The sequence below is a fragment of the Symsagittifera roscoffensis genome, chromosome 10 (genome assembly GCF_963678635.1).
Source record: "Symsagittifera roscoffensis chromosome 10, txSymRosc1.1, whole genome shotgun sequence".
Lineage (NCBI taxonomy): Eukaryota > Metazoa > Xenacoelomorpha > Acoela > Convolutidae > Symsagittifera > Symsagittifera roscoffensis.
In genome coordinates, this window is record NC_087071.1 from 35,761,044 (window position 1) to 35,786,424 (window position 25,381).

At 34.9% G+C, this 25,381-nt stretch overlaps 1 protein-coding gene across 2 annotated transcripts in view; it reads right to left on the bottom strand.

Moving 5' to 3' along the window:
* The window catches only part of LOC134855137 (multifunctional protein CAD-like), a 66,007-nt gene that overhangs the window by 4,880 nt on the left and 35,746 nt on the right, over positions 1-25,381 (bottom strand). For both annotated transcript variants that reach the window (XM_063871548.1, XM_063871547.1), the window contains 17 exons: positions 19,972-20,155; positions 18,040-18,161; positions 15,278-15,460; positions 14,721-14,856; positions 12,899-13,034; positions 11,862-11,941; positions 11,222-11,352; positions 9,834-9,995; positions 9,272-9,455; positions 8,256-8,519; positions 7,754-7,918; positions 6,959-7,090; positions 6,173-6,291; positions 5,146-5,277; positions 2,608-2,752; positions 2,307-2,452; positions 1,518-1,712 (listed from right to left, as the gene is read on the bottom strand). In XM_063871548.1, the coding sequence (XP_063727618.1) occupies positions 1,518-1,712; positions 2,307-2,452; positions 2,608-2,752; positions 5,146-5,277; positions 6,173-6,291; positions 6,959-7,090; positions 7,754-7,918; positions 8,256-8,519; positions 9,272-9,455; positions 9,834-9,995; positions 11,222-11,352; positions 11,862-11,941; positions 12,899-13,034; positions 14,721-14,856; positions 15,278-15,460; positions 18,040-18,161; positions 19,972-20,155 (2,616 nt within the window). The remainder of the gene's footprint in view (positions 1-1,517; positions 1,713-2,306; positions 2,453-2,607; positions 2,753-5,145; positions 5,278-6,172; positions 6,292-6,958; positions 7,091-7,753; positions 7,919-8,255; positions 8,520-9,271; positions 9,456-9,833; positions 9,996-11,221; positions 11,353-11,861; positions 11,942-12,898; positions 13,035-14,720; positions 14,857-15,277; positions 15,461-18,039; positions 18,162-19,971; positions 20,156-25,381) is intronic.

The following is a 25,381-nucleotide window of genomic DNA, read 5'->3' on the forward strand; positions in this document are numbered from 1 at the left end:
GAATTGAGTGCTTGCTAGGCTCTAAGAAGTTTTAGACATAATTTTGACACCAATCACCAAAAACAGGGGAAAAAAGATCTCATGATCACCAAGACTTTTACTCGGTTGAAAAAACTCAGTTAACACAGAAGCGAAGTTACACTTTGCATACACAAGCAAAAATATTACCAATAACGCTACTGGGAAAAACTGAATGAGTAAAACTTTGAGTCTACAAAAACTCTTAAGTGGCGCATTAGCAAAAACAGTCAATTTCAAAAACAAATTACCAACTAACGTGCCTCAATTCATAGAGCAGTCTATGGAGCAGTAATAACATGAAAAAATTACATGTAATAAAAATAAAACGATTTTTTTTTAATTTGAGATTTTTTTGTGAAAATCAACCCCCCACACGCCAGCCATATTAAGTACAAATAAAATAAAACTTCGCTCCTAGGAACAAATCAATTATGGCCAATAAGCTTCCTTCGACCAATTTGGAACAGTTTTTATGACGGAGCCAAAATAAAAATGACGGAGCCAAATTGGCCAAAATGGTAATTTTTATACCCCCATAACTTTACGAAAAAAGATCACAGCTGAAATATCTTTCCAAATTTAAGATCAGGACAACAATAGTTTTTGAATGATACAAGAAAACGTCAAAAATGGCTAGTTAAAAAGTCAAATTTGTCTGAAAAAAAACCACCCCGAGCACAAATATTCCGTTACTTTCGTTACGAAAGTCGGAACAATAAAAATCTGTGTTAAAATCCTTAGCATTGGCTGTAATATTAATAGCTGGTTATTGATTAAAATGCACACATTTTATCGCAACAATATTTACATTGCAACAATATTAGGTTGGAAAAAAAAGATAGATCATACTATAACACAAGCATGTTTGTTCAAAACCAGTGAAAAATCGGTTATAAAACTCACGCCAAATATGAGCGAGAAACACTACACTTTTAAAAAAAAGCACTCGAAACAGGAAATAAGACGAAAGGCAAATTAGATGTGACAAAAAAAACTTAATTTAGATGTCGATGGAAAACTACAAAAATTGTAAACTAAACGTAATTGTTTTGTTAACGTGTGTGAAATTTGTTTACTGACAACAAAATCAACTTTCGCTGGCTACAATGTACTGTCATTTGAGATTTCTTAAATACGAATCAATTTTATAATTTATATCTTATCAAAAATGTTTATAATTTATGCATTTCAAAAATGTTCCATAATATTCAGATTAACGTTTTATAAATCATTTGTAATAAATATTTTGACACGCAAAATGATTATATGCTCTTTTTGTAATTGTGCAAATTCGTTTCAAGAAATAAGTTTTGGTTAGCCATTTGGTATTCGTCCAAAGTGCCAGTTTTGCAAAAAAAAACAATTAACGTCTAAATTCCGTTTTATTGGAGACGTCTAGTTTGCTTGTCGTCTAATTTCCTAGCGCCCCTCGAATTAAGACCTGAACATAAGAAAGTCCAGGGTGTTCATTCAAGCCTAATTAAATTGTTACTTACCACCAATCCATTGACCGTACCCACTTCCTCTCGGATGGTGAACACATCCAGTAAAGCCTGAGTGGGATGTTCGCCTGTGCCGTCTCCCGCATTGATCACTGGTCTCCCTCTGGAGTACTTGGAGGCCTGGTTGACTGCATTCACTTCTGGGTGTCTCATCACCACTACATCTGCATACCCACTCATCACACTCACCTGAAATGAACAATTCCTGCAATGAATAAAATTGGATAATTGAGAAGAAAGATTATAGCCAACAGAGAATTGGAAAATAGTCAAGAGCGCGAGTTAACAAAAAAATACTGACTTTGTTGAAAAAAATCTCATCTTTCGAATTTCAAAGAAAAAAAAGAGATGCCCTGTAAGCTCTTTGAATTTCTAGAACATTTTATGATTGGCGCTTTTCTGATAACACGAACCCAACTTGAGAAAACTGGATCAATAGGTAAAGTTTTTATTCCGCTGGGAAATCTTAAAAATAAATTCCACTTTCGAAACTAGAAATTTTTCACGTTTTTTTTTGCGCCATTTCCACATTCGTATTTGGAGAGCGCTATTTACGTCACTTTCAGCAGATGAATTTAATTTGAACCAAAAAGTGCATATATACCTAAGTGCATTCATAAATGAATCAATTAATATGATAGCAGTAAATTAAAAATTTGGTAGAAATATGATAATTAAGGTCCGTAAAATATATATTGGTCCCGAAAGACAGATTTATGTGTTAAAATCTTCAAAAAATAGTTTCTAAAAAAACTAGGAATATAATCGTAAAAAATTACACACGGTGTCAGTGAGCGACTCTCCCTTCTGGTGTGAGCTGTACTTCTCACTCAACTCCACCACATGGCCCCCTAGCCTCTGGAAGGCACAGCTGAAGGAACAGGAAGTGCGTGTGGAAGCCTCGTAGAACAGACTGGCCATCACTCTACCTATGGTACAATTATTATGTACAATAGACTTCAATTCTTTCATTGGACTCAATTTGAGAAAAACTTATACGGGCTCTTCTCCAGTCCCCCCTTTTGATTTTTTGCAATCGAAACCGTTGCAATCGAAACCGTTGCAATCGAAAGTGGCATCTCACCTCGCATGACGTCATTGATGGATGGTCTGTGTTGAGGGTGAAGATGATGTGTGGATGAGGACACCATGGAGTAGTAGTCCCTCTTCGGGTGTTGAGTGGCCACCTGCATGCGGAAGAAATGCGCCATCTCGAACAGGTGGTGCAGCTGATAAACAGAAAAACAACTTACAGCATGGGGTTTTATTTACTTGGAAAATAACTGAGATCTCTCCACGAAAACCTTAGACCGTTTTTTCCTTCCCTATAAACGTGAAACTTTTAAGACGCATACAATATGCATCATATATTATATCAACAAAAATGTAAGCGAAAACATGTAAGAGAAAAACTTGATACCGTTTTCTGATATCACTGTTAACCGGTCTTGTTAATTTAATTCTATATATGGCTTAATTCTACCTTATTCTTGGATTCTACCTTATTCTTACGTTTTAATTAATTTTTCGAGTTGCCTTTTTGTCAATTACCAATGAGGGGGATATTAAAATAAACACTGGTGATTTTCACACTCATAGGATTATGAAATTTAGTCCTGGCGGATAAACCCCGTGGGATTTTATCAATTGAATTATAATCGGGGAAGAATTTATCAGGGGAATCTTATCCTGAGGAATTTTATCCTGGGGGTTAAGTCCAGTAGCGGTTTTTCGCAAGAAAATATTTCTTTAAAAAAATACTTTTGTTTGTTCGTTTTCCTCAAAGCTCTGAGCCGTAAACGTTTTACTAATAAGAATATCACAATAATGTCTTTATTCGCTGTTTTGATCCGACAATTTGAACACATAGTCGAAGCTTCGCTTGGCAAACACTAGCGAGAACACGACAAAAAGCAGCTCTAGAATAAGACAAAATAGAAATAAGCCTCGAATTAGTAAAAATTCCTCTAGGTCTCGGATTCAATCTGCAACCTACAGCAATCAAGAGATTTTGAGTCTCATGCACTAAACGCTAACTTTGCATGTAATAAATCGGAAAGCATAAAACTAGACACATTATGTATAAATTATGTATTTCAAACAATTGCAAGATATATTGAGTTAGAAAATTTCTGAAAACGAGTTTTTAGTATTGTTTTTGATTGGAACAAAAAACACTTTTCGGTTCATTTGATGAATTACACAGAGGCGAAGCTGCGCTTCGCAAACAGTAGCAAGAACAGGACCAAAAATCAGCTCTATCAAGTGATATAAGAATAAATAGAAATACGACTCGAATTATCAAAAACTTGGCTACGTGTCAAATACGAATCTGCAACGGATGCTTACAATGCCCAAAAACTAGCCACCAATAACGCAGCTACGTATGCTTATAAATTGCCAATTCGATGCAGCGAACGCAGCACCAAAAAAAATACACAATTTTGCATGTAATAAATTGGAAAGCATTAAGCCAAATTATGTATAAATTATGCATTTCAAACAAATTGCGTATACAGAGATACATTGAGTTGAAAAGATTCTGAAATCGATCTTTCTTATGATTGTACTGCTATTTGACTCAAATAACTTTTTTCGGTTCATTTGATAAATTAAAAATGCATGATTTGTGTTCACTTATCAACTGTCAACGCACATATGATATTATACTGCTACCGCAACCGACCAATTCAAAAATGCCACTAAAAGTAGCACTTTTATTTGCGACCTAAGTTGGAAAAATAGTTCGTACTAATACACTTGGCTTCGCAAGTGTAGGAAAATGCATCAACTGTGTTAACTAATTACTATTTGAAAGTCAAAGTACATGCAATCAAAAAGCTGTAAAGGAGCCCCAAAAACGCCATCAATATTTGCGACTACGGTTAGAAAAAAAATGTTCGTAATATTACACTGACGCAAGTGTAAAAACGCGGCCACTAGTGTAAAAATGCGAAGGAACATTGTATTCGGGTGTGTTTTAGTTTTTTCTTTTGGTTTTCCACTTAAAATTAGGTGCAATAAAAAATCATCGGAATGGGTCAAGTTATATGTCTAAAATAAAGCCCTTTCAGTTATGATTCGAACAACATTACCTTATTTCGAAAAAATGTTTGCTCTCATTTCGATCTAATAAGATGACCGCGCAGGCTTGCAATAGCGTTTTCATGCTTATTTCAAGCCGTAAAAACTTGTTTTCACTCAAGTAAAGTTAGTTTTTTTGAGTTTTGTTAGCGACATTTTGGGAATCAAAAAAACATCGGCAAAACAATTTTTTACGTTTTTTTTGTTTTCTACAAAAACAGTTTTACAATTGGCCTGTTTGTAATATGACTACAGAATTTGCTTATGGTCTTTTTTTTGTTCAGATCTTTTTATCACACCAGGCAGAAAAAAATGACATTTACTTGAATGTTTTTTAAGACTATGGTCGGAACATACTGTGCTAATTCCACAGTAACGGGCTATCCATTAAATTATGTAGGCGTTGTGTTTTCAATAATTTCGTTTAAAAAATTAGACATAGGCCTAACATGAATCAAACCGTTAAAACCCATGAAAAAAATTGCAAGCTTAATATGCTTGAGGGAATTTATGCTTTGTAATAAAAACCTTTACTCACAATCTGCCTTGAGAACTGAGACACAGTGAGAATGTGCTGTCCTCTCAAGTCATACTGCAATGGGACTACAAACTGGTGCTGGGGCTGAGGAGGAGGCAACAACTGAACCACACTTCCCGTCGGAGTCGACACCTGATCAACACAATCATCACTTCATTCAACTCTGGTCTTTTTTTTTTTAAACCCCCAGTCCTTCTCAATGCAGGACCAACCAAGAGGGAAATGTCATCCATTTTGCCGTAGCCGGTCTCACCTTGAGGAGGCGCATGACACTGGGACCCCTCCAACCGTAAAAAAAATGAAAATACGACCCTCAAGAACACACTGGTGAAGTGGTTACGTCTCTGCCTCTCAATCGAAAAGGTCGGATGTTCGAGGCCCACCATGATCCGTGCTCGTTGCTTGAGGGTGAGGCAACATTATCCAGCCCAGAAAAATAACCAAAAAAATTGCATGTAGTTCTTAAGCAGGGGCACAACAGCGGTTCGCCGTGATGAGCTGTACAGCTCGTATGTTGGTCCTGTCCCTCGTGGACAAATGATCTTAAAACACTTCATTCAATCAACTCGGATCATCCTCCGTTTCTCGATATTAGGAACCTTTACTAGTAAACCTTTTTACACAAGATATAACTTCGAGAAAATTGGCGCTTGAACTAATTAGCTAAATCTGAACCTAGCCGACCGACAAAATGTCAATGAATGCAGGTAATCCGAAAAATTGTCTGACTTGTGTTTTGCAAAAATCACAATTTTCAAATTTAAAAGGAAAAACAGATAATCATAAAGCTCGTTGACTTCCAAGATCAATTTACGATTGACTCTTTTTTTGATAAAATTAATCAAATTTGAGAAAACTGGACCAACCAGTAAATTTTAGATTTGCTAGAATTAGTTTATTCTTTTTGCGCCATTTCTACTTTCGTAATCGGAGAGCGTAATTTGCCTTCCTTTAATCAGATGAATTTGAATTGAAGTTTCAGCTCCTTCTTAATTTAGCTCATCATATCAATGAAACCAAAACATACCTGATGTGGGAATGCAACAGGCGTTCCATGTACAGATTGCTGGATGAACTTCTTGGGAGGCGAAGGCAAGGACTGGCTGGCCTGAGATAGGTCTTGAGATAGTGCTAGAGTTAGACCATCTGAAAAATAATAATTACTTGGAATATTGAGATTAAGCACTCGGCGATTTTAGGGAATTTATTTGCAAACATCAGCTATTACACTTTCACGTAGCTATGTTGCAAAAAACATAGCCAATTGACAGTTAGACAAAAGTAATGAACGCAAAGAAACTGAAAAAAAACTGACTTTTTTTGTAAAACCTTCATTTGAAATTAGAAAAAAAAAATGGCGTTAAAGCTCTTTGAGTTTGTGGAACAATTTATGATTGACGTTTTTTTTTTTGATAAAGTAAACCCAATTTGAGAAAACTGGATCAATAGGCAAAACTTTTATTTCGCTGGAAAATCTGTTTATTAATTTTTATTTTCGAAATCAGAAGTCATTACTTTTTCGTGGCCTTTACACTTTTGCTGTTCGATAGTGGAGTTTGCCTTCCTTTTAACAATTTAAATGCACTAAATTTAAAAAGAAATCACAAGTCAAACCGCAAAAATCAAAATTGAGCGTGAACATTTTTTAATATTTTTTCCTAAAAAAAAAACGAAAAAAAATCAGCAAGACCTTTATAAGAGTACTCACTGCGTTCGTTACTCTCAAACATAATATCACATGCAGGTTGTTAAAACTTGAATATTTAAGTTAAATTTTGAAAACTTTACGCGAAATAAAAATTCAAGTTCCCACCATCATTTGCTGATCGAATATGGCTGCTCAATCTGACTGAAGGTCCATTCGGTTTGCCCACTGAAGCCGCGACTGCTGACGTCAGTTTGGGACTCATCACAGGCGGTCCATACACAACAGCCGGAGACACTACTGTATGAAAAAAAACGCAATTATTAAAATCAGACTTCAATGACTTTTGTTATCAAGAGATCAAATTCCTTCAATTACCTCCCCCCAATCGCACTTATTTAAAAACTTTCGTCCGTGTAAGAGGTTAATTCTACGGATCTTAATACGGATCGCAACTGATCTACCCATCAACCTCACGTATCCCATTGACAATGAAATATCATCAACTGGGACAGACAAGTCTGACGGTTACGGACACCTTTTGCAATAAGACATTTGCTTGAAAATATATCTCAAATTTTGACGAAAGACTATGACAAGGGTATCCCTTATCCCACCTTCGAAAAACTGATGATTGTTTCAAATATACGATGACGATGATAGAAGTACCGAATACCCAAAAAATCTGAACAAAAAATATTTCAAAAATTTGGAAGAACCAAGCAGAAAAATCACTCAGTTTCGGATAATATAAAGCACATAGAATGATTGACAACTTTCGTGATCTTGGTCCATAAAGCACTGTGTCATTAGAATAGCCCAGACTCAAACTAGTTGCTTAAATATTGAGTCATTTATTATAATTCCGCGACTACCATCAATTTCTATGCAACCCTGCCATCAAAAAAATTCGTAGGAATAGGTAATCAAATTTTATTTTTTTAAAATAACTTGGGTACATACCCGATGCCCTGACATCTTCCCTCTTAACTGTGACTATTTTTTCAGCTGTGGCAAGAGAAGATGTCACGTGTTTTCCAAATCCAGGTTTCGCCACCACGACTCCATCTATACACGCCACTTCGCCTCGCAGGACTACACGTCGTACTGCGCCTTTCACTTTCATACCTAAAGAACAAACAAACTTCAAATTATTAACAATATCTTCACAATTTCTTCAAAAATACGTACGAAAATCATATGGAATATTCCAGTAAAAATGTTTCAGAACTATAGCCTGGCTATCTTTCATATCTCGCATCAACAAACATCAGCACTGACGTGTTCATGAAATAAGGAAATTTATGGAAAAGTCTATATGTTTCTTGAGCTCTTCCGAATGGAAAACCTTATTTTAGGAGCACTTATTTTAAGATTAATGCAAGTGTAGTTTAGAAAATCCCCGAAGAAACTTTATGTAAATGGACGAGATGACCTGGAAACCAATAACCATATCAACTCGTACCTTCAAAGGGAGTCCACTTCGCTTTACTATACGTCATAGCCTTGGGTATGGTCCATTCATGGTCGAAATCAACCTCCACAAAAGTTTTACTCTGCTCTGATAAATTGAATATCTGTTTCGGCGCATGGTGCAATTTGTTCACCAGTTGTTCAATAGTTAGTCTCCCTTGATGCACTGCTGTTAGAAGGAGTGGCAGCATCGTTTCTAAGCCTGGGAAGCCGGGAGGAGCGTTGGCGGAGTCTTTTTCTTCAGGTGTGTGTGGAGCTGCAAAAAAACTCAAATATTAAAAAGATGATAATTTATTATGCAGATTTCTTCGAACTTTTACAGCCACGCGGTGAAGTTAATAAACACCTTAGTCAAAATTGGAGAAGCTGGCAAAAACAAACGGAATAAAAGTATCTTGGTATCTAATTTAGTAGCTTTCCCCCTTTTCTGCCAAAGAAGCAGTTGCATTAAAATGAAAAAGTTGTATAATTAAAGACATGACGTCAATTTGTCACAAGGCAATTTCATAAAACCCCACACCCGCTAATTTTCCTAGTTTTCAAAAGCGTCATCCGCCTTAAGGTAGTTTTCAAAAAGTGCCCCAGCGTCATCCGCCTCCTCAAGGTGGAACCGGCTGCGGATGATGCAAAATGGATAACATGTCTCTCCCCACGGAAAAAAACCCAAGGTTAAATGATAGGAGCTGGGCTGGGGGGAGGGGGCTAATCAAAACATAGTTTTCAAATCGCGCTGTTTTAATTTAGCTGAAAAATTTGCACTAGCAAAGCTGTGCACTTTCAGATTTATTCACAGGGCCCTATTTTTATTAACATCCAAAACCCAAAAACATCAATGGCAAGAATCAATAGAGGCAAAGAAGGGGGGGTTACGGATCGATCAATTGATCCAAAAAAACTTTTATTTAATTAAAGTTAATGATTCCCCAAATATTATCATTCAGCGATTGAGCTGCTAAAATTGGCGATGACAACAAAATACTGCTGATCGTTATTTAAAATGAGACTCACCATGATCAGTGGCGAAACAGTCGATCACGTCCAAATTATTCCAAAGAGCCTCCTGGTCCACATTTGTAGCTAGTCTGGGTCTTACCTCCTGTCTGCCTCCTTTCAACATACAACACGCACCCCCTTTGTCCTCCAGTTGGTCACGTGACAGGAAGAGATGGTGGGGACAAACTTCACAGGTAACCTAGAAATTAACCAACTTCATGGCTTTTGGCATCAATATTTAAAAAAGTTGTATTATTTCAAGAATTAAATACACTAACGCTCGCAAGCTGGCTAGTGTAAAAAAACAAAGCACCAAAATCTTTTTGAACTTGAGACTTCGATATGCTAAACAATACGGTTTGTGACTACACAATGATTCCTTGGAGTCAAAACATATTCTTTTTGTTTTCTGTTTTTTGATTTCCATATGCCAACATTCAATTACCAACAAATTGTCCCTACATGGAATCTAAAATTTTGCAATAAGATTTCAGGAAACAAGACATGAAATTAAGACTTAAAATGAACAATTGCATGAAACTATTATTTTAAATTATTATGTAATTATGATTCTCACTTTGAGGTTTCTGCTCTTTGCCAATTTGATAATCTCAATTTCGTCTTTGGTGGACACATGACATATATGAACATGTCGATCGAACATCTCCGCAAGGAGAATAGCAGAGCCCATTGTATGGCCCTCTGCATGGACACACAAGGGTAAGTCACGGGGACATAACTGAAATACATTGTGGATCAGGAAGCTTGACTTAATTAACTCACCACAAAACAAGCTAACAAAAAATTGACAACAACTATTACTTTCATATAAACGAAGAAAACACTTGCGAAAAAGTTGAACCAAAACTTTCACCAAGGCGATATTCCGTTACAGCAAAAAATTTGTAAATTTTTGTTATGTTAGCCTAAGCTACGAAAAGTTTTGATTTGAAAATCAATTTCGTTACCATTAGACCGAAAACCAAACTATTTCTAACTCTGACAGAAATTCTCATAATGTTACTGTGATCACTGACCCTCATTTCATATTCATTTGCACTTTCATTACTAAATTGACCCTCACATTAACCAAAATCATAAAAAACATTCTCTCATCTACCAAATTCACGCAGAGAAATCGTCAAAAAGTGATTCTAGAATAAAAAATCATCTGACGAGGTAAACAGTTCTCTTTGAGGTAGAAAAAACTAGCCATTAGGTCACTGCAATATAACTGGTCAGACAACGTGAAGATACAGCAAACAGATACGAATAAGTAGATATATACGAAAAAAAGTTGTATGATTCGAATCTGCGACCTACTTATCCACTCAGCCGCGCAAGCTTAACCCCCGACAAACACTAGTCACGAATAAAGCAGCTAAATATGCTAATAACGTGCTAAAGCAATTCAGCAAAAGTGGCACCAAATACAAATAGACTCAATTTTTCATGTAATAATTTGGAATATAACAAACTGAAGGCATCCACACTAACTTTGCATGTAACAAATCGGAAAGCATACAGCCACATTATGTATAAATTATGCATTTCAAAAAAAATGCGAGATATATGAGTCAGAAAGTTTCTGAAATCGAGTTCTCATTATTATTACGTTGTTTGAAACAAATCACTTTTTTCGCTTCATTTGATAAATTAAAAATGCCTCAACTGTGTTAATTTGTAATTATCCGAATGTCAAATCATATGCTATCAAAAAGCTGTAAAAGTGCCCCAGAAGTAGCACCAATATTTGCGACTTCGGTTGGAAAAAAAGAAGGTTCGTACTAATACACTCGCTTCGCAAGAGTAATCAACGACTTCAACTATTGAAATGAACACTCTACTCTCACTTTGGGAGTTGACATCAATTTTGAATAAAATATGACAGAAAAAGACCACTAGAAAAAAGTTGCCATCACAAACAATTCCAAAAACACCTTTTCAGCACCAAAAAAATGATACCTCGAAGTGTTTCATCCAGTCTGACATGTTTGACAACTTCAGAGTAGAGTAAGTGTCGTTCAGGTACATTTTGACAGCTGACCCTGTCACTTGCAGAGGCTTCTTATCTCCAGATCCGTCTTCCATGATACCTATCAAATGATATCCCAATCAAAACGTTGGTTACCACAGATTGGTAAACCAGAAACAGCTGCAAAACCGGCTCTTTTCCAGTCCCCCCTTTGACTTTTCCTGAAATTCTTTCGATGCAAGACTGTTTTAAATGACTTTTAATATTATAAACTTCATCAAAACATGTTAGCGTGAACAGGTGAACAAATTTTTACAACACTTCTTACATGCAAAATGCCGTGTGAACAATTTTTGAACAGTTATATTTTTTCATATTTTACGAGGGGATGGGAAACTGAAAAAGAGCCGCAAAACCTTTAAAGAAAACATGTCAACCAGAATTTAAGGGGAGCTCTCCCTCTCTCATTTGACAAGCTATTGCATAGAGTCAATCAAAACAAATAGTAACCCCGATTTACCAACACTATTTCTAGGATATATATTAAATTGGATGTTGTTCTAAATTGTAATTTTTTAGTCTATCTTTTTCGCTCTTCATTTTTAACCAACAATTAGACATTCAACCCACCCAGCGCAGTACTCTTCGTCAGAGCAGGAATCAAGCCCGCATTGGTCTCCGTAGCCCCAATGAACAGAGCGAAGTCACACCTGCAATGTTGAAAAGTGAAACAAGAAAGGAAACCTTAAATTATGCACCATACTAACATGACTGGACTTCAATTTACTATACAAACTGATACCTTTAACACGGTTCTATGATTGCAGCTTGACTTGTTAGTTCATCTGCAAACTTGTTAGATAATTATTTAAATCAGAGAAACGTTTAGACGATATTTGATCACTCATGGGACAAGTATCCCTAATGAACTCTTTCATTCCCCGTTCTTCAATGGGATACTTTGTATCAGGGGCGGATTTAAGGGGAAGGATTCGACCCCCTGCCGACCCAAAGGGTCCCCCTTTGGTTCTTTTTAAGAAATCCATTTTTGGCCGACCGACCCTAAAATTTTTCTAAAGGCGCCTTTGGGGCCAATATTTACTAATTTTGAGGGGGAGCACGCGCCAAAAAAAACGCGATTTTTTTTGTCAAAATTTTCCAAAAAGTGCCCATAGACGTTTTTTTTTAATTTTAAACATTTGCCTGAGGCGCAGAAAATTTGGTCAAATTAGCGTCTTTTTAATGCTTTAGGAGAGCTCGAAAAATCAATTTTGTCGGCCTTAAAAAAAAAACAAGTTAAAACTTTCAACAATTTTTTGAAAATCCCCCCCTCTCGAGAAAATTCTAGATCCACCCCTGCTTTGTATCAATACCATCAGAAAGATTCTTATCCCACTTTTTGTTGCCTTTTACATTCATTATTGTCCTGTTCTGAATACTTTCACTTCATTCAAATTTAGTGCACCTCTTAACAACTACACTCTCTCTTTACTCTTTCTGGTCCATAATGTTTTGATTTAATCTTTGATTAAACACCATTAAAAATGAAAAAAATATAGCGACCGGAAACCGAAAAAAGGTGTGTAAAAAAAACGAAACGAAAAAATCATGACGACCTATATGAGTGACAATGACTACGTTCAATCACTAATAAATTCTTCTTCTACCTTGCGTTCTTGCTGGCACAGTGGAATGCCTTCTCCAAAGAAGATAGATCCACTACAGATGGCTTTGTGTTTGGCATAGCCACTAGCATGGTGATGCCACCTGCCAGAGCCGCAGCTGTTCCAGAAGCCCAGTCCTCTAAAAAGAAAATAAACAGTTGACACAGTCTCCGTTTCAACAATCAGAATGCTAGTTGGGTGAAATAAATATAAAAACATTATCGTTTAACAATGCAGCTGACTAGTATAGATGGTAAAATTTACCAACAGGCAGGGTGAAATGGAATTTTAACCTCAGGTGTAAAATTTCAGAGAAATGTATACTTGAGCATATACAAATGAGCGAGGACTCTTTTCGATAAAATTAATTGACCAAATAAGTGTGACACTTAGAAAACAGATTGAAAAACGTTAAATATACAAAATTAGAGTTGGTCAACAAAAAAAATTTTCAAATAGAACAATCTTGCTCAAATAAAATCTGTATGTTGACGTCCACGACCAAACCTTGCAGCTCACGAAATATTTCAATGACTCTGATATGAAAATTGTCAATCAAAAAACTATGCTGAGTTCTAACATATGCTAGTTGCAAGGGTACAAATTAATAAGTGGTTCAAGAAAAAAAATACGTTTTTGAGCTTACAAGAACAAGTTTAACACAGAGGCGAAGCTTCGCTTCGGAAACAATAGCGAGAACACGACAAAAAGGAGCTCTATAAAATGCAATGAGAAAACTTAGAAATAAGCCTCAAATTAACAAAAATTCGGTTAGGTCTCGGATTTCAATCTGCGACCAAGCGATTACGAGTCTCACACGCTGACCTTTCAGCGAGTGACGCTTAATAGGTAACATACACTAGCCACAAAAAAGAAGAGTTAGGTTAGAATTAAAAAAAAGAAGGTTCGTACTAACCTTCGAGGACTTTAGTAAAAAAACATATATAAAAACATTTTCACACAGAAGAGAAGCGGAGCTTCGCAACACTTTCGATGCAAAAACTTGTTGCTCAGCAAAAAAGTGAATGGAAAAAACTTCTGAAAAATCAAGTTGAAGAAATTATTTGAAAAAATAACTTGTAAAAAATCGAAAAAACTACAGCTACAAAAACTTCACGTTTCCATCGGATGAAGTTCATAAATAGCCTTTAAAATAAGGAAACTATTTGCCGAGCGGCAACAAACTTAGGGTCAAAACCTGTTGCGCCGAAAACAAAACTGTTGTCAAAAAATTTTCCTGAAGTTTTGAAAGCTTTTATGACCCATCAAACTGAAACACATAACCGCATACGGATATATTTTGCCCTCGAAATTAGGCTATATAAGTTGAGTAAGTCGATATAACATAAACTGAAGATGTTAAAAATTATATTAAAAAAAAGAAAAAACTCAAAATCAGAATTGATAAATTCGCAAATTTGTGAAATTTCAGTTATAAAAAGAACTGTTTAAATTGGAACAAAACCCATGCTTTAAAAAATAGGCCAATAAAAAACCTACCAGATAAAAAATGGCGGTTCAAAAAAAAACAGAAAATGAACCGACAGAGACAAAAACCACCAACCCTAAAAATTGAGAACTGAAACAGGCTTTAACTAATTACTACTTGTATGATAGTAGTTCTCATTACTACTTAAATGATATTTGTTTTATTTGAAATTCAAGAAATTGAGCATTTCAGAGATGAATGAGTCCAAATGAATGAGTCCAGTGAACAAAGTTGCTTACGGGAAAAAAGTCTAGTACCCGACTGTAATACCCTTGCATATCGCAAGGGTAGTTAAATAAATGTTGAGAGAAGGTCTTTTAAAAATATTTTCCGTACCTTTGTAAGCAGCTCCTGGTTCCCGCATATGCACATGTACATCTATCAGTCCTGGAAGAGTGATGATTCTTCGTGACGTGATACAGTCGATATCTGTGCGCAACGAAGGCACTTTGTTGTGGTAACGCTTCAAGCCCTGAACAGAACAAAACAGTTTCATACCGAATCAGGAATCAGCTTGTATAGCCACGGTTCAGTTGTATCGATAAAAAACGGAGAACCTAAATTATTAAAAGTGCCAACTTGTCGAACAGCAATTAGGCATAATAAATGGAAAAGATTTACGAAAACAATACAAAAGACCACCCAACTTCCTGCAAATGATCCAAGACCCTTTTTCTACAATTAGATACGACTGATCAGATAAGTACCTAAAAACAGCATTGCTTTTGTACCCAACACCCTACGTTTTGGTTTCATTTTATATCAATCAGTTACGATTCCCGTTGAAGAGCTGAATAATGTCCCTAATATTAGTTTCGATAATCATAATTATTTCATTTACTATTCTTATAATTGTTAATTAAGTTTAAATACATCAAAACATGTGAACCAACCTCAACTAATATCTTAGCACACTTCACGTCAGTCAAGAGTGGGATGCCATGATCAACTGCCATCCTTCTTGTCTTGTATCCCTTAGTCACAAACATGGACACTCTCCTCGCTCCTCCATTGCGTGTGGGCACATTGATGATCAGGTCGAACTTCTGCTCTGCTATGTAGTCGCCGATATTGGCCTGAGCAATAAGAAAAATGATGGTATGATAAATAACTTTTAGACTCGCAGTGGCGTGTACATGAACTTTTAAACGCGGTTTCTTAAAAAAATATATAGAACTTTTCTTTGAGGTCAGCCATTTTGAAGTACCAAAACCCTAATATAAATCATAGCGTAATCAACTAAAAAGTTAAGCTTTTCGACACACGCCACAACTTTTAAATAGGTATAAAATGTATTAGCTGGGAAGGTTTTTTAAAAATATTCTCCGACATACTTCCTCCTCGGGACCATATTTTTTCCCAGAAAACAAGGGCGGAGTTTCAAAAACTATTCGACCAAAAAAGGATAACATAAAAAACTACAAAAACCGGCAATCACAAAGTGAACCGTATACATTCACGTCACAGTAAAAAAAAACACAATCCAATGAAACGTTTTTTTTTGACAACAGGCAAACCGGAGCTTCATACCACTAGGTGTAAATAAAAATGCACTCGTTTAGACATAAGCCAATATTGCCGTGGAAAAAAATGCACAGCATAATTCAAGATTTAAAAAAATATACACTTTACTTTTAAAAATACACCAAGACGATAACTTTTGATAAGAAATTCTCAAATATTTGATTGAAACAAGTTGTTGCTGGCATTTCTAGCTGTAAAAAAATTATAGTTAATTTTTGAGCTCAAGTTGAAAGGCGTAACCTTTATTGAGCATTATTTATATTTTAGCTATGCTCTTCATTTTTAGGTAGCCCTATTAATTGTAGTAAAATTGGAACAAAAGAACAGTTTTTGAAAAAAAATGTTTGACAATAATTCTGAGCATTTGAAAAATGGGGAGGAACTTTGTATTCGATCTGTGTATTTGTACGGTTTTCTGTTTTGTTCTCCACGAACAATCATCGGAATGGGTCGAGTAATATATCATAATAAAGCTCTAAGTCGTGAATCGAATGGCAATTCAAATTGAAAAAACTCTTTCAGTGTCGAAGAACCGGTTTAAAATTTTAGTCAAATTTCGAGCAATTAAAGCAAGCGAGCAGGCTTATTATAGAAAAAACGGCCATGAAACTTTGGTAAACCAATTTTTAGAAGTTTTTAGCGCCATTTTCGGAATAAAAAACCTTCAAAAACTCTGCAAGAAATTCTGCAAAAAAACTGAAAAAAAATTTGATTTTTTGAAGTCTTTTTTCGACAAAAAACGTTGCCCGATTTGCCTTATTGGTGACTGTCAAATATACCTTAATTTCAGTTGTTTTCTTCAGATGCTTTCATCGCGGACAGAAAAAACAGAAAAATTTTGAAGAAAACGATTTTTTTTCTTCTCTTTAACGATATAACAATATGCACTACCAATCCACTCTCTAACACACTTATTATTCCGCAAAACAGCCAAGAGACAGCTGGATAAGAGTCTATGAACGCAAAGAAGCGGAAAAAATGACTTGTTTCATGAAAAGTTCAACTTTAAAAATTCGACTTTACATGGCCTTGAAACTTTAGAAATTTAAGAAAGACAAAGATTAACACTTTTCTGTTAAACTGACACATTTTTGAGAAAACTAGTGCTAGGTCAAGTTTCCCCTGGGAAATTTAAAAATTCAATTTCACTTTCGAAACTAGAAATCGATTACGTTTTTCACGCCATTTCTTTTTTATTTGTAATTGGAGAGCGAATTGGCGTACCTTCAGAAAGTAACTTAAATTGGACTCAAAAAGTCCAAATATACATTAGGGCACCCATAACTGCATGTATATGCTTGAATGCACTTCTATAGTTATTCAATCATTTCTAAAAATTTCAAAAAAAATCATCGCGACCTATATCAGAGTCTGAAATATTTTCATCGACTCTTGAAAACTGGTTGGACAAATTTCATCCAGGCACAGCAACCATTCAAAAAATTGAGTCTTTTTTCAAAGAAAAACGTTGATATTGCAAGGTTAAGCAAAAACGGACAAATTGCCTTCAAAACAAAAGAGACAACTTTGCGTATTTTTCCCGGCAGGATGGTGCCCAGCAATCATATGATTGCAGGTTCAAATCGCACGCGCAATGCAGATAACAAGGTTGAAGATTGGAAGTAATGAACGCATGTAAACATAAAAAACACTGACTTTTTGGAAAAAAAGCTCAACTTTCGAATTTCAAAGAAAACATAGATGCCCGCTAAGCTCTTTGAATTTCTAGAACAATTTATGATTGGCGCTTTTTTGATAACATGAACCCAACTAGAGAAAACTGGATGAATAAGTAAAGTTTTTATTCCGCTGAAAATCTAATACCTAAATTCCACTTTCGAAACTAGAAGTCGTTCACGTTTTTTGCGCCAGTTCGTATTTGGAGAGCGCTTTTTACGTCACTTTCAGCAGATGAATTTCAATTGAACTAAAAAAGTGCATCATACCTAAGTGCATCAAAATTTTAAGACTTTTTCCTGAAAAAAATATCAGCCAGACCTATATAAGAGACTTCACTACGTTTATTACTCTTAACGAGGTGAGATCTTGTAAGATAGCTATAGCTTAGCTAACGTTAAATTATTAATCTCTGGGTTAAACCTCTGGCTGGTCAACTAAAAAAAAACAATACCTGTTTGTTGATTACCACGCTGCTTAAATTGTTACTGGAGGTGGCAATGTTGGCGTCACCCGACCCCGAGAGAGAAGAGCGTCGAGAGCTGTTTTTAGAGCTGCTGTAGCCTGACGTTGTACCTGCGAACAAAAAAAAACTGTTCATTCGATGACAATACTTTTTGTAGTTTTCTTCTGGATACTGGAATTGTATTTGTACTTTCAGCACCGCAACTCAACTCTATTTCCGTCAGAAAATGGCACAAATCGCGCAAAGACTCAAAGGAAAGATACTATCACAGTTTTTCGTTGACCTCAAAACGCATTTTGTTTTATCGGCCTTGAACAAACATGTATTAACGGCCAGTATTATAGCAATTAAACAGAAAAAAAATATTTACTTGTTTTTTGAAAAATCTCAACTTTTGAATTTCAAAGGATAAAACAGATGTGACTAATGAGCGATGTGATTTTTTTGTGATTAATGACTCTTCCTATAAAACGTGAAGATCAAGCCTCCATTTTTTAAAAAATAATAACTATCTCTAGAAATAAAACTATTCCAAAACTTGTTTTAATAAGGCGGATACATTTTTGTTCCAACCACCGAAAAAGGGGAGCCACTTTGAATTTGGGTGTTTCAAGGTTTTTGAAACTTTTTTTGCCATGCAAAAATCTGATAAAGATGACTCAATTTGAGAAAAAATGGCGCGGTAGGTGAAGTTAATCAGCAGAAAAATCTAATATTAAAATCACGTTCGAAACTACAAAACGATCACGTTAATTTGCGCCATTTTCTCTTTTGTAATTAGAAAGCAAACTTTGCCTACCTTTAATCAGATGTATTTGAATTGAACTCGAAAAAAGCATCTAAGAGCACATTCATAAATGCATTAAATTTTATGAACGCACTTTCTGTAGTTATAAGATCATTCTCAGATTTTCCTCAAAAAAAACCATCAACACTTCTATAAAAGTCTGAACAACGTTCATCGACTCGTAAAAAGGCATTTAATTCAGGCTAATTCGTGAAACAAAATTTTACTGCACTATAAGTAGTTTTTGAAGTTTTTTTTTAAATGCCTTTGTGCTTTGGATAATTTTCAATTACTTTATTTTTTTACACAGAGGCAAAGCTTCGCTCCACAAACACTGGCGAGAACACGACAAAAAAGCAGCTATATAAAGTGCTATAGGAAAAAGTAGAAATAAACCTCGAATTAGCAAAAAAAATTCGGCTACGTCTGAGATTCGAACCTGCGACCTAGAGATTAAAACCTCACATCTTAACCACTCAGCCGCGAAGCTTAATAGGTAATAGCCAAACACTAGTCACAAATAAAGCAGAGAACAGATGCTACGATATTTCCAATGCTACAGTGAAATTTCCAAATAAGTGAACTTTTTCAATTGAACACTTTTATTTGCGAGTTAGGTTAGAAAAAAAGAAGGTAAGTAACAATACACTAAGCTGACGCTAGTGTAAAGAAGCAAGTATACCTAATAATTTTCTCTTTATTTTTAGATATCACAATGCCAGTTGGTATTTTAACCAGTTTGATTTCGTGGTTGAATGAAGATGCTGATTTTTTTTTAAAAATCGCCTTGCGTATTCTATTCGTCTCTTAAGATGCTTAATTCGATACAGTATCAGTGAATTGCAAGCTAATCAGATACTTATGAAAGCTAATTAATCTTTGCATCACTTTTATTGCAAGATACAGGCAAAAGAGCAGCAATCACCACGACTGAACAAGTCGTTATTTAAAGCTCCCTGTTTTGTCTGCAAAACTTCAAATTTCAACTCAGTGAAACTTCAATTTGTTCAGGCAAATTCCAACCTAATTAAACTCAAACTGTCGCAAACAATACATCTGTTCAAGTTTCGTCTTTAGCTGACTAAAACATGACACGTTGTACCTCCACTCCAGCATATTACAACAACACTCACAATTTGAAGATGCAGCTCCGTTCTGATTGCTCTGATGGTGGTGATCACTCGAGTCAAATGGCCACTCAATAGGGTGCACGGTACACCCATGTTCACTGTAGAAGTCAGCAGTGCCCAGACTAGCCCACAGAGTGAAACCCAGTTCTTCCAGGGTCTTCATCGAGCCCAAAAAGTCCATTTTCGCCTATGCAAAGCAAACTAACATAAAAGAGAGGTGGATATTTCAAGACACGTGTCAATTGGTTATAGGATTATATTATCCCTAATTGACCTTTAAGTTTCAGCATTTTTGAAAAGAAACCTTCTTTTTAAACTATCTTCTATTCCATAGCAAGACAATCAATCATAAACCTACCATTCTTCTCTACATACCAAAAATTCGTAAATAAAACTATCCCATACTAGAGAGTCTGCGCGTCTTTCAAAATTTAATACATAAACAACAGCAGTTGCAGAAGTGCCAATAAAATCAAGAAAACAAAATAACGGATTTTCGAAGTAAAAAAATATATGACCATCGTGCTTTTTGAATTTCGATGTATTTTATTGCACTGAGATTTCTGAAAAATAAAATTCACTTTCCAAACGAAGCCTTTCTTGTTTTTTGTGCGATTTGCAATTTTATTATTGGAGAGCACAGTTTCCGTCCATTTATTTTGATTGAGATTTAAAACGAACCATAACTACTTATCTAAGAAAAAAATGCACTCTTGTAAATGAACGCATTTGGATCATATTTGAAAAAAAATTGATCATTATTTGTCTTTTTTATTAGGATTCTTTGCAATTTGGAGCGAAAAATATGCCAAAGCTAACCGGGGAAAATATCATACTTTGAACCAATGGGAAAATATATACTTAGATAGCGGGTACTAGTTTACTTGTTCGGTCCCGTGACAAAACTAGTTTAGATGATTGGTACCGCCTATTTTTCCAAAAAGAAGAAACAGCACGAGAATTGAACCTACGCCTTGCGGTTCGTAACCTGATTCGTACCCACTAGACTAAGAAGGCCCGTTTCGGCAGCAATATAGAGAAATAAAAATGCTTACTGTTAGAATTAGCCACATACTGTACCTCGGTTTTTATTAGGGACCACAGCATTTTTGAAGGACCAAACAAGTAAACTTGTAACAGATAGCGTATCATTCAGCTTAAATTTTACTTTAGGAAAGGCCAAACTATTCGCGGGAGCGTTGCTAAACAAATTACAATAGACAAACATATAAAAAAAAATAAAACATAACCAACAGACAGCTGAGAAAAGACTTTAACTTTCGAATTTCAAAGAAAAATTTATGGCGATGAAGCTATTTAAATTTTAAGAAAAATTGGATCAACGGGTAAACTACATACTTTACTGGAGAACCTGAAAAAATTTAAAGATACTTCGAAACTAGAAGTTTATCAAGTTTTTTGTGCCCTTTACAATTTTGCTGTTCGATAGTGACGATTATACACAAAGTGAAGCTGCACTTCACAAATTAAAACGACAAAAAACAGCTTTAAGTTAAATTAACAAAACTTAAACATAGCCAACCGAAGATTGGGAAAAGTAATGAACGCAAGTAAACATATAAACAAACACTGACTTTCTTGAAAAAATCTCACCTTTCGAATTTCAAAGAAATAAATAGATACCATTTGAGCTCTTTGAATTTCTAGAACAATTTATGATTGGCGCTTTATTGATAGCATGCACCCAACTAGAGAAAACTAGATCAATAGGTAAAGTTTATGTTTAGTCGCAAATCTAAAAAATAAATTCCACTTTCGAAACTAGAAGCCGTTAGTTTTTTTTGCTCCATTTCCACGTTCGTATTTGGAGAGTGCTATTTACGTCATTTTCAACAAATGAATTTAATTTGAGCCAAAAAGTGCATATACACATAAGTGCATTCATAAATGCATCAATATGTATGAATGCACATCTGTAGTTAATAGACTTTTCCTGAAAAAAAAATCAGCAAGACCTGTACAAGAGTCTCCACTACGTTCATTTCTCTTAAAAATAAGATATCAATTTATTAAAAATGCCTATTTTGAGAAACAAACCTAAGATCTACAGATTTCTAGTCTTAACAAAAAATATATATATCAATGGCATTTTGAAGCGTTTCAGTTTATTGTTGAAAACTTCAGACAGTTAAAATTATTTCAGATGAAAATATTTTAATTTATTTTAGCAAATCAAATCAGTTCGCAAATTCCAGCAAGTTACGACAACAATTTGAAATGTTTTGTTGAGTTGAACTGATATTTGATTGTTTCGCTAAACCTTGTGGTTTCTCATGAATTTTTCTCGAGCAATGACATAATGAAAAAAATCAATTCGGTTCCAAAGCTTCATTTGATTCTCGAAAATCAGCTATTTCAGCGATACAAGCTCGCTCATATGATTTTTTTATGATAGATTGAGTTCCTTCAAAAAATTAAATGCCTTTTTAGCATGCTATTCAAGCATTGAAATTTCGAAACAAACTATTTTGATAGCTTGAAACGCCGCGAAAACCAAACCAGGATTTTGCAAAGAAAGATTTTTTAAAGATGCTGTAGAAATTATAGAACTCTGGAACAGTTCAAATTATTTTCTAGCTGGAAAACCTGGTCGATGATTTAAATTTTTAGCGGCCTTTTCAGTCGATAAAAGGAAACATTTAATTAGTCTACCATAGCTTGAAATGATTGGTTAGAAATTTAACTTGTTTGACTGTATTTCAAATTATGGAATATTTTATATAGCTTGGATGGCTTCAACTGGTTTGCTAATAGTTAGTTTTTAGTTTTCGAAGCAAGCCATTCAAGCTGTTATTTGATAGCTTGAATTGGTGCGCTTAGCGTAAAAGTTTTTTGAAGCAAGCAATCAACCGAAAAAAACTGTTAAATAAAGCAAGCTGTTCTGATAGAAACAAAATGGTTAAAAATTGAAATTTGAAAAAACTTCAATAAAATTGTTAAAATTTTGCATAGCATAAGCCAATTCGCAAAAAAAATCATTTTCTAGACACTTCACTGATTAAAAAATTCCCAATCACTTCATGCCGTTAATTTAATCAGTTCATGGGAACCTAAAATTTATCTACCAAAGCTCATAAAGCTATGAAAAAATGTAGAAAATAGCTTTCATAGCTTCACAAAAATTAGCAAGCTTCATTTTTGCCAGGAAAGCTATTTAAATTATGCAAACTTTAAAATAAATTATGCTTTTATAGCTTGAATTGATTCGCCAAAAAATAATTTTCCTACTCCAGCTCTCAAGCTAATGAACTTGAAAACAGTTCACTTTGTTTTCATAGCTTGAGCCCGTACACAAAAAAAAAAGTTTTTCCTAGCAAGGTCATCATGCGATGAGAACCCTATTGATTTTTCATTTTCTATGGCTTGAATCGGTTCGCAACAGGGGATACTTTTTTAACGCAAGCAATTCAAGCATGAAACTTTTGAAATATTTCATTTTGTTTTTACAGATTGCATCAATTAGCAAAATATTTAAATTTGTTCCAGCAAGCCATTCAAGCGACTACAATTTGAAATATTTCAGGTTGCTTCCATAGCTTGAATCGATTCGCAATAAGTAATTGAGCTAACCAAACTCAAAAATTGATAAAACCAGAAACATTTCATTTGCTTCATTCGCAGAAATCGTTGAAGTTACTAAAGCAAGCTCAATTTTGATTCGATTCAAAAAAACTATTATTGCAGATTTTTTCAAGTAAGTTTGTTTTCATAGCCTAAATCCGTTGAAAAATCAAACTTTCAATAAGCAGCCTAAAAGGAGGGAACTTCAAAATAATTCATATCTGTCCGCAAAAAAAATTAGGTTTTTCTAAGAGCAAGCCTACAATTCATGCAATGAACTTTCGAATAAAGCGTGGCCCAAGAAACTTCAGATGAAAATTGGTTCAACAAGTAATTCTTTTAATCTGCAGGGAAATCCTTTTAGCAAATAAATTTTACAACAAAAAGGCGAAGCTGGGCTTCGCAAACACTGCCGATAACACGACAAAAAGCAGCTCTATCAAGTGCAATGAGAGAAAGTAGAAAGATGTTTCGATCTAGCAAAAAAAATACAGCTACATCTTGGTTTCGATCTGCGACCTAGATATTATGACTTTCACGTACTAACCACTCAGCCACGGACGCTTATAAACCACAAACACTGGCCACAAAAAAGCAGAGAACATATGCTATGAAATTTCCAATGCTACAGATCGTGATTATAGCAAAATTGCCAACAAATAAGTGAAGTTTCCACTTTCAATGGACACTTTTATTTGCAAGTTAGTTTAGAAAAAAAAGAAGGTATGTACTAATACACAAAAGCTCTCAAGCGCGATGATGTAAATAGTGAAACGTCAAACAGCAAAAAAATCAAATTTGAGAGCGAATAAATTTCCAGAATTTTTAACAAGAAGTCAAATCGCACAAATTTGACAAAAGACAAATTTTTACAAACCAAAAAAACTCCACATATTTTTGTGTTCCTTACTTGTTCATTGACACCAAAGATATTCAATAGAAGGTTGAAAAGAGGCAATATGCTCCGGGAAACCTGAAATAAATTGTAATGTACTTCAATTTATTATGTCAAAAATCAAAAACTGCAAAATATCAAAGATGAGCGCGCGAACAAATTTTGAGCCTTCCAGAAAAAGTCCTCATGACCTAAAAAAAAGTCTTCACTACGTTCTTTGACACAAACTTTCTTGTCAATTCTATATGGCAGTGATAAATGTAATCGCAAATGTGTTCGCAACCGGCAACTCTTGCTGGTGTTTTCTTCGCTGTAACAATCGCTTATCATCAAATTACAGTACAAATATCAACATTTTAAGAAATTTTTCTCGATTTGGTATTTTAAACTGAATCGATTCTTTAAGATTTTTGATAAAAAGTCAAAAACTCAAAAAAGGCCTCCAACGAAAATAAAAAGGAAAAACGCAACACAATACAGGCCTAAATAATAATAAAATCTAACTAGTTTCGTTGAGTTAAAACAGTAAAAGGCAGAGTTGAACTAAATATACGCTGAATTTACCCAAAGGTCATTACACATAAAATAGTCCTACGCATCACGTCATAATACATTCAATGTCTGATAACAGAATGGCACTTCGAACCTTTCATGTCTTAGGATCGAATACGGTTTGTAACACCCCAATTGGCTTAGATGAAATGGAATGATGGGTATTAAACTGCAGAAAGTTATTTAGCAGGCCATCAAATTTTTAGCCAAGAAGCAAACTCAAGCAAGGGTTAAAGTAAGATTAGTCTTATATAAATGTATCATGCGTACCAAGTTTGTGAGGCCTAAAAGTAAAATTAAATGGTTAAATAAGAGTAGCAAATATTATAATCGTTTTACCTTCAAAATGCCTTTAAGTGAGATCGGTACAATCTTAGTATAAAT